Source organism: Telmatherina bonti (genome assembly GCF_933228915.1).
Source record: "Telmatherina bonti genome assembly, chromosome: 3".
Lineage (NCBI taxonomy): Eukaryota > Metazoa > Chordata > Actinopteri > Atheriniformes > Telmatherinidae > Telmatherina > Telmatherina bonti.
The window spans coordinates 6,044,491-6,064,919 of record NC_136621.1 but is presented as its reverse complement, the minus strand read 5'-3'; the positions used below and the strand labels follow the sequence as shown (position 1 = coordinate 6,064,919).

The following is a 20,429-nucleotide window of genomic DNA, read 5'->3' as shown; positions in this document are numbered from 1 at the left end:
AGTAGCGTGCCAAACATTTTGCAGGAAAGACCATGGGGACGGGAACTTGATGAACCGGACACTGCAAACTGGTGCAGAACTCCAAAACCTTGTCGAAGCAGTTTTCAGTTTTTTATGCAAAAACTGACCAATCACAGAGCTGAATTTTTGCAACGTCCCATGCACAGTGGGTTTAAAAGACTTTCATCCAATCACAAGGCCGAATTAATTTTTTACAAATTGCTACATACCTCAAAAACTACAAAGATTTGAAACGACAAGTCATACCTCACTTCTCCTGAAGGAGCTGCAGGGTTTAAGATGTGAATGGTTGAAGTGACCTGAACGCCGCAGGAGGAGTAGCGTGCCAAAGTTTGGCGGAATAATAATAAAAATGGCCGAACAGGATCTCAATAATGTGAATGCTCCTATGCATAAAACTGCAGTAGACACCCCTCTTCAATTGGTAATGCAGTTACACAGTTGTCCACATGGTGGCGGTAGTGTTACAGCTACCAAGCCTGAGCCATCACTCTCTAATACTAATACAGGTGATAGTGGGTATTAGTGGGTTTATTTGCTTTACTGAAACAGAGATCTGACAAATCTAAAAACATTCATATGTTATTTATCCGTTTTACTCTGGAAATCAATCAGAACTCCTGACTGATTTCCAGATTAAAACGGATCTGATAGTTTAGATATTCATCTGCTAGTTTGTTGTCTTTGGACATCTGTCACCTCCAGTAGTAGTAGTCCCTCTATGCATTCATTAGACTTTGTTTTCCATTTCACTAGTCTGGTTTTTCCTTTGCAGGGATCGGTGGGAGGGTGGGTGGAGCCCACCAGGGTTACTGGAAGCATGTGGCGAGTTCACAAAGCACATGCAGTCTGATTCCCCCCCAACTCCGTTCCTTTGCTCCGTTACTCTTGCTGTCGTTACTTTTTATCTCACTTTACTTAGTAAATTCTGTTACTTCTGGTTGAAAACACGTCTCATGTTCTGCTTTGTCATCATTGCTCATGAGACGGTTGTGACAGTCTCATCTGGTGGTTTGTTGTCCACTTTGATAGTTTGTTGTTGGGTAGTTTGTTGTCTCTTCTGGAAGTTTGTGGTCTGGTAGTTTGTCCTGGCTATAATATTATACCTAGTTGATAACAAGATGAAGATGAAATGTGTCAATCAATAACTTTAATAATTTTTTACATCCTTTTTATAAGTAAAGACGCCGGGGGACCCTATGGGGTGTGTGTGTGTGTGTGTGTGGAGGGGGGGGGGGGGGGGGGGGGGGGGTGATTGGACTGGATGAACCTTGGCCGTGCAGGGGGCGGGGCCAAGGTTTCCGAAAATGTTTCGGAACATTTGTTTCCGAACCAGAAACAAATGTTCCCGTTTCGGGAAAGCCAGCTGGAGTTCCGGTCCGTGAGGTCCAGTCCGGACCGCCTCGGTGAGCGGGTGTAATCTCTGGAGGAGGTTACTGATTAACTGGAGCATGTTTGCAGCAGCAAAGCTCCACAGCACCCGCACGCGCACACAGCGCCTCACCATGCAGCGGGTCCGTACTTCCCTCTGCAGAGCTGCTCGGGTCGGACCGTGGCTTTGGTCCCGGAACCACACGGCCGATGTCCGGATGGACCTGAGTGGAATTTACCCGCCCATCGCCACGCCGTTCACCGCCACGGAGGACGTCGACTACAAAAAACTGGAGGAAAACCTGCAGAAATATGCCAAGATACCGTTTAAAGGTCAGGCCATAGTGCACGAACCGAACTCTGTAGCAGAGGAATCCAGAAGCGGGTCGGTACTGGGTTCACTCAGAAGTTACAGCTTATCTAAACTGGGACTAGTTGTCTGGTTATTATCCAGTAAGTTACTGGTTATTTAGTGGAGAAGAAGAAGGAGCAAAGTTCAACCCGCTGGTTTATCTGGTGGTGTGTCGCCCTCTGCTGGTTATCTAGTGGAACTACAGACAAGTGGTCACATTATTGATAAAGTTCTGATCATTTATCTGCACAAAGATATTTTAATACATTTACCTAAATCTCCATCATATTTGAGTCCAGTCAGAGCTGTTTTGGATGACTGTTGGACTTAAGATCATGGAGAAAAAGTTGACTCAACATAATCCTGCATGTGTAACACATTATTAATAAACTGTCTGCATGTTTGTCCAAATGCACAATGTGGAAATTTCACGCATTTAAATGTGGGTGGAAAACTGGATTAGCTGGATTTAACTGGATATTCCAAGTTGGAAGGACATCAATAAATTCTGTAGGAGTTTTAATTAACTGAATGACTGAATTCTTTACTTTTGGTCAAATATTAATATTAGTGATAATTTCCTTGAGAAATAAATTAACTTATTATATGACATAAAACAAACAGATGTGGTTGTTTATCTCTACCTCTCTTTCTATCTCTTTCTCTCTACATACATAAAGGTATATATATATATATATATATATATGTATATATATATATATATATATATATATATATATATATATATATATATATATATATATATATATATATATACATATTTGTATATATATATATATATGTATGTGTGTGTGTGTGTATGTATATATATATATATATATATATATATATATATATACATATTTGTATATATATATATATATGTATGTGTGTGTGTGTGTGTATATATATATATATATATATATATATATATATATACCTTTATGTATGTAGAGAGAAAGAGATAGAAAGAGAGGTAGAGATAAACAACCACATCTGTTTGTTTTATGTCATATAATATATAATTCATTCATTCATTCATTCATTCATTTTCCGAACCGCTTATTCCAATTCAGGGTCGCGGGGAAGCTGGAGCCTATCCCAGCTGGCTTTGGGCGACAGGCAGGGTACACCCTGGACAGCTCGCCAGTCCATCGCAGGGCATAATATATAATATATATATTATATGGATAAATTTACAATTATATATATTATATTTATAATTATATATTATATGTATAAATTTAAGTTACTTTAAAACAGGCGATTTAGAAAAAAATTTGCAAATAAAGTTTTCTAGTTGTGCACAGCGTTCTACTGCTCTTCAGAGTCGCCTGCTGAGATGGTTTAAAGCTGCCAGAAGCACAGAGTGCCAACGCTTCTTTACCTCCATCAGAGTTTAAAAATGGTGAAAATCTCTGGTTTCCAACAGTTTGATGCGTTTTCAGACTGACGCTTTATTGTGCGTCGGGCGATTTGTGCACATATTTAACCTGTCGTCTGCGCTGGAGCCTTTTTTGACAACAGAATTATCTCATTTGTGACTCTGAAGGTAAAAATCTGTTTACATTATCAATGTTTGTGCATTTTTGTAATTTGTGCATCTGTAAGTTACTTTTGTTTCGTAGTTGCCTGATATGTGTGAACATTTAAACAAACATTTGCAGGTATCCACAGCTCCACACTAAATGGTTTAGAACTTATAAGTCGTATGTTACACATGCACGATAATGTTGAGCAGACGTTTCTCCTGGATCAGGAGCAGAAGCAGATGCGCTTCTCTGCAGAGATGACGTGTTTGGTGTTGCAGGTCTGGTGGTTCAGGGCTCAAACGGAGAGTATCCGTACCTGACGGAGGAGGAGCAAGTGGAGGTGGTGAGGACGGTCAGACGATCCCTGCCGGCTGGAAAACTGCTGATCGCCGGATCAGGATGTGAATGTATGTATGAGTGTGTTTGTGTGTAAAGCGTGACGTTCATGTTGTGTCAGAACATCTGGAAACGTTCAGAGCGTTAAACTTTATCAGGTAATTCCAGCTTTTAGACGATGCAAACGGAACATGCAACTTCCTCTGATCTCGATCTTCCCAATCATTTGAATGAAACCAGAAGAATTCAGATGTTTATGAGCTGGAATCTGTTGGCATGTTTGTGTTACAGATTTCAGTGAGCTTGTTACAGAACCATCCGATGTAAAGCTGCCGCAGCCTCTGAGTGTTCTGAGATAACTCGCTCCATCTTCTCTCGGCCTCCTTTTCCCGCTGATCAATAAAAAAAACTGTTGGATTCATCAATAATTTAACGTGAACAGGAGATGTACAGATTCAGAGTGTGTTCCAGGGACATCTGCATGTTGCATTAAAGGCTTTTTGCCTCCTTGGCCGAGATGCTGCTCATGTGGAACCTCTTGGCAAACTGCTGCGACGAAGGAATAAAACCATTAAAAAACACGAGTATGTGAGAAACGACAGATATGAGACGGAAAAGCCATAAAGCTGCTTCTCCTCTGCAGCCACCAGAGCCACAGTCCGGCTCACTGAGAGGATGGCAGCAGCTGGAGCCGACGCCGCCCTGGTGGTCACCCCCTGCTTCTACAAGGGGAAGATGGACAGCCGCGCTCTGATTGGTCACTTCACAAAGGTCAGCTTTTACCAGAAAGGCTTTAAACGGAGCGAGCGTGTCGTTAGCGGCGCCGCCGGGTCGCTGCTTCCATCAACATTTACCTGTTTGTGTCTGGAAACCCAGACACAAACACGCTGAAGAGAACCGTCGTCTCAGGAGGCGTGAAGCGCCGTTACGATGCACACACACACACACACACACACACACAGATGCTGATGAACAGCGAGTGAAGCTCAGGACGGCGTGCATCGCCATCGGTTTCAGACGGCAGGCGTCACCTGGTGTTCGGTGGAAGTTCGAACCTGTCAGAAATAAACGACAAATCACTAAATGTTCACGCAGTTATTTTACAACCAGATGGATGAAGACTGTCGGCTGCATCTCCACCATCATCATCCTCATCATCCATACACTCAGTAAAGGTTTACTATTCGGATGCTGAAATCAAATGTTCTTCTCCGTGAGTTTCTGATCAGTGAAGATATTCTGGGATTAATGAAAACGTGTAAATATGCAGGATTAACTCGTTTATTACATAAATCAGAAGCGAGCACAAACATGTGGAAGTAAAGCAACACGATGTCCGTTCTTTTCTTCCACATCGACACCGTTTCATCTGAGCTCTACATGAACTCTCAGGTGTTCCTCCTCACCCCGTTCATCCAGCTGGCAGGTTGCAGCCGTCTTTGCCCACATGAAGCCCAAACTGGCGCTTACGTCCGAACCGTCATCAGCCAGAAGCTCGTCGCCTTGGAAATGTGCTTCCATTTAAAAGGGAGAGAAACAGATGGATTTGTGAGAAGTTTTGTCAGAGCGAAGAACTAAACTAAGTTTCGTGCTGCAGGTGGCCGACAGCAGCCCGGTGCCGGTGCTTCTGTACAGCGTCCCGGCCAACACGGGTCTGGACCTGCCGCTGGACGCTGTGGTAGAGCTTTCCCATCACGCCAACATCCTGGGCCTGAAAGACAGCGGAGGAGATGTGAGCAGGATGTTTGTCTTCTTTTCTCCTTTATCTCCAGACTCAGGAAGTCTGCACTGGTGTGCCTCTCAGAACGAGGGATCGAACTCTCGGAACGAGGGCTCGAACTCTCAGAACGAGGGATCTAACTCTCGGAACGAGGGCTCGAACTCTCGGAACGAGGGATCGAACTTTCGGAACGAGGGATCGAACTTTCGGAACGAGCGATCGAACTCTCAGAGCGAGGGATCGAACTCTTGGAACGAGGGATCGAATTTTCGGAACGAGGGATCGAACTTTCGGAACGAGCAATCAAACTCTCAGAACGAGGGATCGAACTCTCAGAACGAGGGATCGAACTCTCGGAACAAGGGCTCGAACTCTCGGAATGAGGGCTCGAACTCTCGGAACGAGGGCTCGAGCTCTCGGAACGAGGGATCTAACTCTCGGAACGAGGGATCTAACTCTCGGAACGAGGGCTCGAGCTCTCAGAACGAGGGATCGAACTCTCGGAACGAGGGCTCGAACTCTCGGAACGAGGGATCGAACTTTCGGAACGAGGGATCGAACTCTCGGAACGAGGGATCGAACTCTCGGAGAGAGGGATCGAACTCTCGGAATGAGGGATTGAACTCTCGGATCGAGGGATCGAACTCTTGGAATGAGGGATTGAACTCTCGGAACGAGGGATCGAACTCTCCGAACGAGGGATCAAACTCTCGGAACGAGGGATCGAACTCTCGGAGAGAGGGATCGAACTCTTGGAACGAGGGATCGAACTCTCGGAACAAGGGAACTCTCGGAACGAGGGATCAAACTCTCGGAACGAGGGATCGAACTCTCGGAACGAGCGATCGAACTCTCGGAACAAGGGAACTCTCGGAACGAGGGATCAAACTCTCGGAACAAGGGAACTCTCGGAACGAGGGATCAAACTCTCGGAACAAGGGAACTCTCGGAACGAGGGATCAAACTCTCGGAACAAGGGAACTCTCGGAACGAGGGATCAAACTCTCGGAACAAGGGAACTCTCGGAACGAGGGATCGAACTCTCGGAACAAGGGAACTCTCGGAACGAGGGATCAAACTCTCGGAACGAGGGATCGAACTCTCGGAACAAGGGAACTCTCGGAACGAGGGATCGAACTCTCGGAACAAGGGAACTCTCGGAACGAGGGATCAAACTCTCGGAACGAGGGATCGAACTCTCGGAACGAGGGATCGAACTCTCGGAACAAGGGAACTCTCGGAACGAGGGATCGAACTCTCGGAACAAGGGAACTCTCGGAACGAGGGATCAAACTCTCGGAACGAGGGATCGAACTCTCGGAACCAGGGAACTCTCGGAACGAGGGATCGAACTCTCGGAACAAGGGAACTCTCGGAACGAGGGATCAAACTCTCGGAACGAGGGATCGAACTCTCGGAACGAGGGATCGAACTCTCGGAACAAGGGAACTCTCGGAACGAGGGATCGAACTCTCTGTGTTTCTACTAACTCAGTTTCTCTGTTCGCTCTTGGATTTCCAAACACGATGAAAAATTCCATCTGGAATGGTTTTTGTGATGTCGCTGCCTCTCTGGGGGTGCGTTTGTTTTATGTCACAGGACTTCAGTAGATGGGTGGATAGGATGGATGTTTTCGTAGCTTCTCTCAGAGAAATTAAACCGTGTTTTGAACGGAAACCTTAGAGTTTATGAAGGACTTACGAGCTTTGACAGATTTTGTCAGTGAACTTCTTCTGCAGTCGGTTAATCCAGCATAATCTTCATCCTGTCTCTCCTCTAAGATCTCTCCTGCCAGTAAAAGTTGGTCTGATGTTGCCTCTTGTCTTTTCAACTCTGCTTTTGTTGACATTTGCATTCAAAGCGACTGATATCCAGGAGCTGGAAAGTGACGTTATGGAGAACCGCTCATGTTCTTATGAAGCTTTTCATGTTCAGAAGAAACGTTGTTTTGCTGATGACCTACAAACCCCAACCCGCACAGATGCGGTCCAGTCGAGCTAAAGACGCTGCGGAGCTGACCTGCAGAAGTTCCTTCATGGTTTGGGACGAACTTCCTGTTTTAAAACAGGGACAAGACAGAACTCTTTGCTTTAAGTGACTCAGATGTTTGGAGGGAACGTCATTCTCAGCGCTTTGGATGTTTGATTCTGGTTGTAAATGTAAAAAACAAATTAGCTCTGTGTTCAGGTCTAGTTTCCTTTACAGCGAGGTGAGGTCAGAGATCTATTCAGGCCTTCGTCCCCCGCCGTTTGGCTTTTTGGTCTTTCTGGTTGGGATCAGCAGCTCGGTTTCTGACAGGGAGGAAACGACCTGAACACATCACGCCGGTGCTGAATCCACGTCTCTGGCTTCCTGCACGGTTGCAGGTCCTGCAGCGCCACCGGACCCATCAGAGCTTTTACCTTTCAGTCCTGTCAGATCTGCAGAGCAGCTGCTCTTCTTGGTTCCTAGCAGCAGGTACAGGCGGCGAGGCGGAGCAGTTTCTGTTCCAGAACACTTACTGTCAGACCTGTCCAGAACACGGAGCGTTTTCAGTCATTCTGGTTTTTCATCCAGTTTAATCTGACTTTTAATGTCTCCTTGTTTTTATTTGTGTTTGATTTTATTTCTGTTTTACTCTTCTATTAGATACGTTGGTTTATTTTATTTTACCGTTGACGGGATTTTATCTGCTGTGTGCAACACTCCGGTCGACTGAGGATGTTTTTAAATAAATTCTACTTGACTTCGACTCGATTGTTCTCTCGAAGAACGGTTCATATTGTGACACGGCACTAATGTTCTGAAAACCTGTTGACGTTCCGAAGTAACCCGTTTATGTTCTGAAGAACCCATCTACATTCTGAAGAACCCGTTTATGTTCTGAAGAACCCATCTACATTCTGAAGAACCCGTTTATGTTCTGAAGAACCCGTTTATGTTCTGAAGAACCCGTTTATGTTCTGAAGAACCCATTTATGTTCTGAAAACCTGTTCACATTCCGAAGAAACCTGTCCGAGTTCTGAAAAACCCGTTTAAGTTCTGAAGAACCCGTCTACGTTCTGAAGAACCTGTTTACGTTCTAAAGAACCCGTTTATGTTCTGAAGAACCCGTTTATGTTCTGAAGAACCCGTTTATGTTTTGAAGAACCCATTTATGTTCTGAAAACCTGTTCACATTCCGAAGAAACCCGTCCGAGTTCTGAAGAACCCGTTTATGTTCTGAAGAACCCGTTTACATTCTGAAGAACCCGTTTATGTTCTGAAGAACCCGTTTACGTTCTGAAGAACCCATTTATGTTCTGAAAACCTGTTCACATTCCGAAGAAACCTGTCCGAGTTCTGAAGAACCCGTTTAAGTTCTGAAGAACCCTTTTATGTTCTGAAGAACCCGTCTCCATTCTGAAGAACTCGTTTACGTTCTGAAGAACCCGTTTATGTTCTGAAGAACCCGTTTACGTTCTGAAGAACCCGTTTATGTTTTGAAGAACCCGTCTATGTTCTGAAGAACCTGTTTATGTTCTGAAGAACCCTTCTACATTCTGAAGAACCCATCTACATTCTGAAGAACCCGTTTACGTTCTGAAGAAACCATTAATGTTCTGAAGAACCCGTTTACGTTCTGAAGAACCCGTTTATGTTCTGAAGAACCCGTCTACATTCTGAAGAACCCGTCTACATTCTGAAGAACCCGTATATGTTCTGAAGAACCCGTTTACATTCTGAAGAACCCGTCTACATTCTGAAGAACCCGTTTATGTTCTGAAGAACCCGTTTACATTCTGAAGAACCCGTTTATGTTCTGAAGAACCCGTTTATGTTCTGAAGAACCCGTCTACATTCTGAAGAACCCGTTTATGTTCTGAAGAACCCGTTTACATTCTGAAGAACCCGTCTACATTCTGAAGAACCCGTTTATGTTCTGAAGAACCCGTTTACATTCTGAAGAACCCGTTTATGTTCTGAAGAACCCGTTTATGTTCTGAAGAACCCGTTTACATTCTGAAGAACCCGTTTATGTTCTGAAGAACCTGTTTATGTTCTGAAGAACCCTTCTACATTCTGAAGAACCCATCTACATTCTGAAGAACCCGTTTACGTTCTGAAGAAACCGTTAATGTTCTGAAGAACCCATTTATGTTCTGAAGAACCCATTTATGTTCTGAAAACCTGTTCACATTCCGAAGAAACCTGTCCGAGTTCTGAAGAACCCGTTTAGGTTCTGAAGAACCCGTCTACGTTCTGAAGAACCTGTTTACGTTCTAAAGAACCTGTTTATGTTCTGAAGAACCCGTTTATGTTTTGATGAACCCATTTATGTTCTGAAGAACCCATTTATGTTCTGAAAACCTGTTCACATTCCGAAGAAACCCGTCTCCATTCTGAAGAACCCGTTTATGTTCTGAAGAACCCGTCTACATTCTGAAGAACCCGTATATGTTCTGAAGAACCCGTTTACATTCTGAAGAACCCGTCTACATTCTGAAGAACCCGTTTATGTTCTGAAGAACCCGTTTACATTCTGAAGAACCCGTTTATGTTCTGAAGAACCCGTCTACATTCTGAAGAACCCGTATATGTTCTGAAGAACCCGTTTACATTCTGAAGAACCCGTCTACATTCTGAAGAACCCGTTTATGTTCTGAAGAACCCGTTTACATTCTGAAGAACCCGTTTATGTTCTGAAGAACCCGTTTATGTTCTGAAGAACCCGTTTACATTCTGAAGAACCCGTTTATGTTCTGAAGAACCCGTTTATGTTCTGAAGAACCAATTTACATTCTGAAGAACCCGTCTACATTCTGAAGAACCCGTTTATGTTCTGAAGAACCCGTTTACATTCTGAAGAACCCGTTTATGTTCTGAAGAACCCGTCTACATTCTGAAGAACCCGTTTATGTTCTGAAGAACCCGTTTACATTCTGAAGAACCCGTCTACATTCTGAAGAACCCGTTTATGTTCTGAAGAACCCGTTTACATTCTGAAGAACCCGTTTATGTTCTGAAGAACCCGTTTATGTTCTGAAGAACCCGTTTACATTCTGAAGAACCCGTCTACATTCTGAAGAACCCGTTTACATTCTGAAGAACCCGTTTATGTTCTGAAGAACCCGTTTACGTTCTGAAGAACCCGTCTACATTCTGAAGAACCCGGTTACACCAGCGGTTTTATTGCAACCCACACAGTTACAACACGCCGACCAGGCGATGTTTTCCGAAGGTTTTTTCAGGTTTTTCAGAAATTTGTCATCTTTCTTTTTCTGTTTTATTTTCCTCTCGGAGAACATCGGATTGCTTCGTTCACCTGTTAAAATCCAGCGTTTCTCTGGGAGGAAAGTCAGAGTAAAGGCTGAAGGACTCCCCCCAGGGCTGTCGGAGCTGAAATCTGCCACTGACTAACGACCCAGACGTGACCAGTTCTGGGTTTTATGGGTTGTTCTTTGCAGATGTTGCCGTCTCTGAAACGAAATGATGCGAGCTCGCCGTACCTTGCAGTTTGTGTGGGAAGTGTTTGCAGAAGTTGCAGATGGATTTGTGATTTGGGAAACAACATGTTTGTCCACTTGCTGTGAGACGGCGTGTGGGTGTAGTTCAAGTACAGCGCGGCCCGGCTCAGCTGTGGGCGTGATGAGGACAAACGCAGAAAACAAGGGATTATGGGTCATTCCAGGGAAACAGAAGCTGCACAAACATTATTTAGAACATGAAATGCAAATGTTTCCTGCTCCACAACTTTAAAAAAAACCTTTTTCTCCAATAAAATTACGTTTAAACTTAAATGTGCTGAAGCTTGTTGGTGAAATATCTCCCCTTTCAGCCTGCTTTGCCTCCCTGGTGTTTGGTATCTGAATGTTTGTTCCCCACAACGGTCGTGTTGGTTGGCAGACTCGGTTGTCCAGTTTAACCGACGCTCCAAACTGGATTTCTGCTGGTTGTTTCCTGAAAAAGCCGCGGCTGTGAGACCAACAGCATGAAGGTTAGGATTTTATACTCATCAGTAAGACAAAGAGCTGAAAACCTCCTGATGGTTCGACTGTTGCAATTAATCCACCGGTTTAAACACTCGGTTCTGCTGTATTCATGCAGCTTTTACAGAAAACATCTAATTAATTATTTACCAGTTATCTTCCAGTTAAAACAAATCCATTACATGATCCACATTAGTCCAGTTTGTGATAACTGGGTTCATATTAACTCATGAAATATTGACCTCGCTAAGGAAACCGACAGATTGGATCAAATCCTCCCTTCTGATTCTTGAGTTGCACGAGGAGACAGTGGAGAGGAAAACCTCCGTCAGAACCAGGCAGGAAAATTTCCACCAGGACTGGAACCAGGAGGGAAAACTTCCCTCAGAACCAGGACCAGGAAGAACAGCAATCTGCCTGGACCAGTTGGGGAGAAGAAGATCAACCAGCCGCAGAACTCTGATCCAGGATCCTGATGAGAAAGAAGAGAAACTAAATATAAAGACGACATCGTCAGATGTTTCTGCATGAAAAGTAAAGAGAGCAGAAAGGAGACCAGTGCATCATGGGATGAATCCCACTACGTCATGTGACGTCTCCCAGTATGTCGTGTGACGTCTCCCAGTACGTCGTGTGACGTCTCCCAGTACGTCGTGTGACGTCTCCCAGTACGTCGTGTGACGTCTCCCAGTACGTCGTGTGACGTCTCCCAGTACGTCGTGTGACGTCTCCCAGTACGTCGTGTGACGTCTCCCAGTACGTCGTGACGTCTCCCAGTACGTCGTGGGACGTCTCCCAGTGCATCATGGAACGTCTCCCAGTACGTCGTGGGACGTCTCCCAGTACGTCGTGGGACGTCTCCCAGTACGTCGTGTGACGTCTCCCAGTACGTCGTGACGTCTCCCAGTACGTCGTGGGACGTCTCCCAGTACGTCGTGGGACGTCTCCCAGTAATTCATGGGACGTCTCCCAGTGCATCATGGAACGTCTCCCAGTACGTCGTGGGACGTCCCCCAGTACGTCGTGGGACGTCTCCCAGTACGTCGTGGGACGTCTCCCAGTACGTCGTGGGACGTCTCCCAGTACGTCGTGGGACGTCCCCCAGTACGTCGTGGGACGTCCCCCAGTACGTCGTGGGACGTCTCCCAGTACGTCGTGGGACGTCCCCCAGTACGTCGTGGGACGTCTCCCAGTACGTCGTGGGACGTCTCCCAGTACGTCGTGGGACGTCTCCCAGTACGTCGTGGGACGTCTCCCAGTACGTCGTGGGACGTCTCCCAGTACGTCATCCCGAGAGGAAAGATCTCGGACTGTGAGCACACGTTTGCTGAAAAAGGAGCGAGTCGGAGAGAGGAGACAGACTGTTCTGATGTTTCATACTGGACAAGTGGACACACAAAGGGAATTTTCATGATGTGGGACCTTTAAAGACGGTTTACTGGTCTGAGTCCGGTCTGAAGTCACTGTGAGACTTAAGTGAGACTCGAGCACAAGTCCCAGACTCGTGTCCCCACGTCCTGACTGAGCAGGAAGTCCTCCTACACTTTCATCCAACAAGCATGGTGGAGTTTGCTGGATTTGTTTTCTTTTTAACTCATGGCTGCGTTTCCATGGAGCTCTGCTGCTGCAACCACATGTCGGGTCAGCTGATCCGGTCGGCCGCGGTCGGAGAGACCAAATGTTTCGTTAGAAACTGAAAGAGTTGAGGTTCAAAACTAACAGAAACTAAAGAGTTGTTCTGCAGTTCCCGGACATGATGGCTGGAAAATCATTTGCAGATTTACTTTTAACTTTTTAACCCATCCATGACGCTCCACCTCCAAGGAACATTACGCAACTTCCCAACCTAAAAGCTTTCCAGACTCGCGTGGAGCGTTTCTGTTCCTCAGCAGGCCGAGAAGCAACAGCTCTTCATCGGGGGGGGGGGGGGGGGGGGGGACTTATTGTGTCGAGTCTTCTGCACAAGTTCTGTTGCGTCGTAAGATCTTTTTCACCTCACATCTCCACAAACGAACAGTAAGCAGAGCTGCCTGTAGATGGCGCTGTGGCGCTCCTAAATGCAAGCTGCTTCTGCTCAGTCAGCACTTTGTGTTGAAGCCATTAAAGAATGGAACAAGCTCCCTGCTGACTTGAAACCAGGACAAATGACAGATTTTTCCCCAAAGAAACAACAAAAAAAAAGGGATTTTGGGAAATCCTTCCGGGCAGCTCGGACTCCTTTACCGTGACGCCTCGCTGCATGTTGGCAGCGTGGTTTCATGCACTTTTAGCTCTGTGTGGTCTGCGCTGTCTGGACACCGTGTGAATCATGCCAGGCGTGTTCTATGTTCTGGTAACTCTGCAGGTTTACCTGGCCTGGCTCAGCTCCCATACCTGCTGGTGATGACCTCACTGTCTTTGTGCGACTGAGCGCTGTGTTTCAGCCGGATGACATGTTATTAACAGTTAGCGCAGCTAAAACAAGGACGATGTGAGCGCTGACTCCTTCTGTGAGCGTGATGATGTGACAGGACCTACTGCGGTGGCAGCAGAGCTGAAACTTGAGTTTTCCCTTAACCTGAACACACAAGGCTGATGACAATAATGAGACCTTAAAAACATGAAGCTAATGAGTGTTTCTGTCTCCCAGGGAGACTTCAGTCTAACCTTATTTTTCCCATCAGGGAGCGATATCTAAATAGCCAGAGTGCTTAAGCTTTCAGGAGAGCAGCAGGAGCTCTTATAACCTGATTGACTGACCGATCAATTACAGTCCTGCATGTTTGAAATGACTAATGTGGGGAAGGTGATTGACAGGCGGCAGTTAAAAATAGAGGCTCTTTGTGGCGGGAGCAGGATTGGTGGGTTTTCCCTGTGGAGCTTTCAGCTGCTCTATCTTCTGCTCTCTTTGAACATTTCAGGTTTATTTGGATTCTGTGCTTCATTTCTGGACTGACAAAAGAGAATTAAAAGAGGCAAAACAAAACAGGAAGCTGATATTCATGAGCGTCTCCCATCACGCCGTCCCTCCCGTCTTTGAAGTCGATTCCTCTTTTCCTGTCTCACTTGGGGCTGATCTGTTTTCCTTTTGGATCTCGAGCGATCCGCCTCAGAAACGTGGCTGTGAAGAGACGACGCTTGTCTCATTTTCTGCGATTTGTTTACCCTGTGAGAAGCTGAGTTTGTTGTTGTCTCCTGTGACAGCCTCTCCTGGGATTAAAACACTCTGCTAGATATTAGCAGTGGCACCAGGGAAGAGAGCTGATGATGAAACACTTTCTTCTCTCTTCCTCTGTGTTCTTTCACATGATCCTCAGATCACACGGCTCGGCCTGATCGTGCACAGAACCAAGATGCAGGATTTCCAGGTTTTGGCCGGCTCAGCGGGGTTTCTGATGGCAGCTTACTGTGTTGGTAAGGAAGCCACAACAGCTTCTGCTCCTCACGTGGAGCTTTTCCTTATTTAAAGTTTTTTATTTTATTTATTTATTTTTTAATTTATTTTATTTTATTTTGCTTTATTTAATTATCTAATTACTTTTTATTTTATTTGAGATTTATTTGTTTTGCATTTTTACTTGAATTTAATTTATTTCTTCATGGTTCAAATAAAATAGATTTTATTTCACTTTTTAGATGTTTTGTGTGTCTCATGAGTGTGAGGTCTGCATTAAGCATCTTCATGGAAGCTGAACTTTCTGGTTCTCTCCTGTGGAACGCTGCAGCTCTCCTCAGGAGGATCCTGAAGAACACAGACCACTCAGATGTTCAGATGCTCTTTTGTGTGTTTTTTAGATCAACATCCATCCGACCAGCTCATATAATCGCTACTGAGTCTGAGTTTTAGCAGAACTTTGAAATGTGAAATCATACTCGGACTGTGGTGTTGGTAAATGTTTCTCTCGGTTCCGTCTCACTTTGGTTCTTCACAGAATCTTTATTCTGGTTTAGATTAAATTCTACGAGTTAGAGAAGATGTTTGTGTGGAAACCGCAGCAGATCAGCAGTTTCTGACAAAGCCAGACCAACAATCAAGCTGCTTTCAAAGACCTTTTAATCTCCTTTCTTCCTCGTTCTGATGCTCAGTTTGAACTTCAGCAAGTCATCTTCACCGTGTCTACATGAGTAGATGCTGCCGCGTGATTGGATGATGAGAAGCCGTAGAACAGCACAGCCCACATCCTGGTGATACTTTTGACAGAAAAACGGGGATTTTGCTTCTCGTGAGGCTCCTGCACGCAGGAGACCAGCAGCGGATAATCGTCCTCCCTTCAGCGTAGCAGTCCCACATTTTTCCCGTTTCTCTGGCCGTGTTTTCATCCTGTGGGAACGCAGGTTCTCCTTAGTGTGAAGTTACAGTAAATGATGAAGTCTGAGCACTTTTATTACAGTAGCGATGTGAAGTGAAGGCCTTCCACCATGCTGGACACGCGCAGCATGCTGGGGATGAGCGTCAGCATGACGCTCTACAACCTAATGAGTGGCGTTCTGCTGCCAGCTCTCAGACTAACGCTCTGTCTGATGTTTCATCTCATCTGCACATGTAAAATATGGAAGGATATGTGAGCCTGACACAGCTGCTGCAGAGCAACGTAGAGCAGATTGATTCGTATGATAACGTGTCCACGCAGTGAAGTTAGGATTCCTGAACATGTCTTGTTAACAACCCTCCTGATGATTGGGTTGCAGACAGCCCTTTAACCCCTCAGAGCTCAGAGCTTTGTGCCGACACACACCTCCACTCAGGTTTCTGCAGACCTGATTGGTTCATCGAGTGCTGGGCTGAGAAGGGATGAAGCAGGGATACGTTGGTCATCCTGGCTCAACTCATCTGCAATCCGGTTCCACAAAACTGGGCTAAAAGTTGGATATGTATGAAATGAGTAACCACAGAGATTCATTGTGTGGAGTGTCCTGTTCCACACCCACTGCCCATCAGATTCAACTCCACCCACTGTCCTGATCTAAATCACAAACTGCAACCACTTTAGATCCCGACAGATCGACAACTGAGTGGTTATTGGGGAAACAGCAGATGTTTCATCCTGCAGCATCGTCTGAACGTCGGCGTGAAAACTGCCAGAATCTTCAGAAATAAGGAGGATAAAGTGCTTTTTGGTGGATTTGGTTCACTGGTGTAACAATCAGCTTCTCTCACCAAGATAACGCCATGATCTGGCAACCCCCACTGGCGAAATGATCTTGGGACGCCATGTGGGCTGCAGGGTCTCCCTGACAACGGTTATTTTAACTCGTGGTTCACTGAGGTGTCCCTCATTTACAGGGACTCATGAGTTGATTTGTTTTTTTGTTTTATCAATCAGTTAAATATTGGATTAAACGCTGAATAGTTTAATCTCATTTAAGCCCCACAAAACGGCAAAGTTTGGGTCGGATGCAAGATGAGCTCTGAGTGGGCCGGAGCCCCAGCTGCTGTGTGGCCCCTCCCCCTGAGCAGACATAATGCCAATAAAAATAAAAATGTTTACGGATGAGAAAAGTCTTCGTTAATGTCCATCTGTGTGTTACTTCTACAAAGTTCTGTTGGTCATAAATTCCGTTTTGGTTGTTTGGGCCTTGATACACGTTCCAGCCTCATAATCTGACATCTGCAGATGGAAACATCACGTCTGGATGCTGACGGGGATTAAAAGGGTTTCTACATGTAGTTTAACACCAGAGAAAAGAGAAAAACAAATGTAGATTAGCCTTTGTGATTACAGCCTCCTCCAGGAACATGAACAGAACCAGAACTGATGGAACTACAGCGGAACGAAACCTTTCATCTGCTGTGTGTGAGGAAGATGTGAAGCCAGGTGAAGCAGCTGCATCACGTAGCTGTAGAGTTCAGCCTGCGTGTCACTTACCGACACATAAACTCTATACATGAGCCCACAAGAACTTTTATCACTTTCTGCATTGATCGACTGATCAGCTTGTTTAGAACAAAGTCATCAGGACTGAAATGCAGGGTCTCCACCAGGACCCTGCATTGGACCGAATGGTATAGAAAATGAAAAAAACTCCCTGCTAGCTTGTGGGATTTGACTCTGAGGTTGTTGATTGGCGAAGCAAACATCAGAAAGACGAACTGGAATCAGGAAAAACTGGACTTTCCTTCTTTAATAAATGACCCAACATGATGATTACAACAAAGACTTTCTTTTCCTCATAAAGCAGCCGATCATTTTACCCGTTTAGGTAAACAGACTTGACCTTAAAAAGAGCTTTTCCAGTCAAAGTGCGACATGTCACACACACACACACACACACACACACACACTCATACCCCCGATAGGCACGCGGGTGTGAGAACTTGGGGTTCGGTGTCTGGCCTAAGGACACTTTGGCATGCAGTCAGGGGAATCTGTGTCCCAACTTTCCAGTTGAAAGACGACTGCTCTTCCTCCTGAGCCGGAGAAAAAACCTTTCTGTCGTGTTTCCTGCTTGGTGCTTTCTCAGCAGGTTTTCTGTGTGTGTTGAGGTGCCGTTGGTGGCGTGTGCGCGCTGGCTAACGTTCTGGGCCGGGAGCTGTGCGAGCTGGAGCGTTTGTGTGTGTCCGGGCGCTGGGAGGAAGCCAGAGTCCTGCAGCAGCGCCTCATCGAGCCCAACGCCGCCGTGAGTACCATCTGCTGCATGCTTTTATCAGGCGCGCCACGAAGCAGCCAGACGGCAGGTTTGATCAGCCTGAAATCCTCCTGGCGGTAAAACCACAGCCGTCCTCGTGTCGGGAACAAGCGAAGACAGTTTGATGTTGAGCCAAACTAAACTTTATCTGTCCTCTGAGAAATGTTCCGTCCAACCACATTACCCAGCACTGAAAATAAAACCCAGTAATCCTCATCAGTTAAAGAGCTGGAAACCTTCTAAAGATCGACTTCAGCTGGAATTCACCAAACTACAAACCTCATGAGGAAAATTCCAACATTTTTATTCCGCTTTTCTGTGGTGGTTCCAGCGGACTTCTCCCTGATCGGGTCGTTCCACCGATAAGCTGCATGGAGCGCGACACCGTGGCGGTGGCTCGGTGTGACCGGTCCGCATCACACACACACACACCGGTCCCCATCACACACACACACCGGTCCCCATCACACACACACACACACCGGTCCCCATCACACACACACACCGGTCCCCATCACACACACACACACACACCGGTCCCCATCACACACACACACACACCGGTCCCCATCACACACACACACCGGTCCCCATCACACACACACACACACCGGTCCCCATCACACACACACACACACACCGGTCCCCATCACACACACACACACACCGGTCCCCATCACACACACACACCGGTCCCCATCACACACACACATACACACCGGTCCCCATCACACACACACACACCGGTCCCCATCACACACACACACACACCGGTCCCCATCACACACACACACCGGTCCCCATCACACACACACACCGGTCCCCATCACACACACACACCGGTCCCCATCACACACACACACACCGGTCCGCATCACACACACACACCGGTCCCCATCACACACACACACCGGTCCCCATCACACACACACACACCGGTCCCCATCACACACACACACACACACCGGTCCCCATCACACACACACACACACACCGGTCCCCATCACACACACACACACACACCGGTCCCCATCACACACACACACACACACCGGTCCCCATCACACACACACACACACACCGGTCCCCATCACACACACACACACCGGTCCGCATCACACACACACACACCGGTCCCCATCACACACACACACACACACCGGTCCCCATCACACACACACACACCGGTCCCCATCACACACACACTGCCTGACCTGTCCCATCTGTCCTGCATCCTGATGTCAGACAAAGACGACACACTGAGGCGATCTGGGGGAACTCTGCGCCTGATGATGGTCAGACTGGGAACAGGAAGACGGTGCATCATTGCCGTCTGTGCACACGATGCTGAATTCCTCTGCAGGAAAACGTTTCCAAAGTCAAACTCCTGCTGGAAACCTACAAAGCAGAAAACATTTTCTTGAAGTTGTTTTGGTTGAACTGCGAGTTATTGACAAAGTTAAATGTCAGATATGTGGGTTCTGTTCTGCTCCGAGAGGTTCGGAGCCCAAGTGAGTCCTGCTGAGTGTGCTTCAGGCTACGAACATGTTCATTAAGGTGTGTTAAATGTCACTGCCCTAACAGCTCAGCACCACCTACACACTGCATCATGGAGGAAGTCACATGGGATGCACACGCCGCTCAGCAGCCAGATAGCAGTCCCCATCGTGTCTGATCATCTCTGTTCCTCCAGCTATGAAACAACAAAGCGCCGCTCATCAGGCTGTATGGTCGCTGATTGGAGCTTTTTGTTACCAGGTTACCAGAAAGTTGGGAGTTCCTGCCCTCAAGCAGGCAATGGAGTGGTTTGGTTTCCATGGCGGCGCCTGTCGATCGCCTCTGCAGCCGCTCACAGAGGCTGAGACTCAGCAGCTGAGACGGGACTTCTCCTCCAACGGGTGGCTGTGAGGGTCCGAGCATGAAGGAGGGAACGCCTGACAATCCTGTTAGGATGAAGACACTTCCTGTTTCAGGCTTACACGATGCTAAAGACGCTGCTAATGGTCCTGTTCGCTGGAATTCTGTTTGCAAACTGTTGAAAAGTGTAGAATCTTCTGCTTTTTTTCCTTCATTCTCCCAGTTATCTTCCAGAAAATCAACAGTTTCAAACTGCGGCTCAGAAAATGAAAAGTTACACAACAAAACTGTTTTAAGTGTTTTTTCCAACAATAAAACCTCATAAGACTGAAATAATTTGTGTTTATTTTTCAGTTCAACTTAGGAAAAATCTGATTCATCAGGGGACAGATGAACAGAAAGCAGAAAAAATGCTGAAAACGGTGATGAGGAGGGTGAAGGAGGAAGGGAACGGTGGCAAAAAAAAACACAGCAGCTTCAGATTACGACTCCATTCATTGGGGTTCTACTCGTGTAAACTTTGTACATCAGTGCAAAAACCTTTTAGATGCTGGTCGGACTTCATATTGAGGCGTTCCAACCACTCACCGCTTTAACAGATCCACCTTGTTCCGCTGGAAAACACAGATTTCATCCCAAACGGATGTGAGGACAGTTACAAGGTGTGTGTCTCTGGATCTCAGCG

General features: G+C 46.3%; 1 protein-coding gene across 2 annotated transcripts; it reads left to right on the top strand.

Moving 5' to 3' along the window:
• The first annotated feature begins 1,367 nt into the window (after window positions 1–1,367).
• Window positions 1,368–20,071, top strand: hoga1 (4-hydroxy-2-oxoglutarate aldolase 1). Of its 2 annotated transcripts, XM_079261802.1 has the most exons (7): window positions 1,368–1,725; window positions 3,555–3,683; window positions 4,256–4,383; window positions 5,210–5,344; window positions 14,578–14,674; window positions 17,745–17,878; window positions 19,646–20,071. In XM_079261802.1, the coding sequence occupies exons 1-7, from the start codon at window positions 1,473–1,475 to the stop codon at window positions 19,793–19,795; spliced, it is 1,026 nt and encodes a 341-aa protein (XP_079117928.1). In that variant the 5' UTR covers window positions 1,368–1,472; the 3' UTR covers window positions 19,796–20,071. The 2 variants fall into 2 exon arrangements, with proteins under 2 accessions (XP_079117928.1, XP_079117929.1); XM_079261803.1 differs by lacking the exon at window positions 14,578–14,674.
• The last annotated feature ends 358 nt before the right edge of the window (window positions 20,072–20,429 follow it).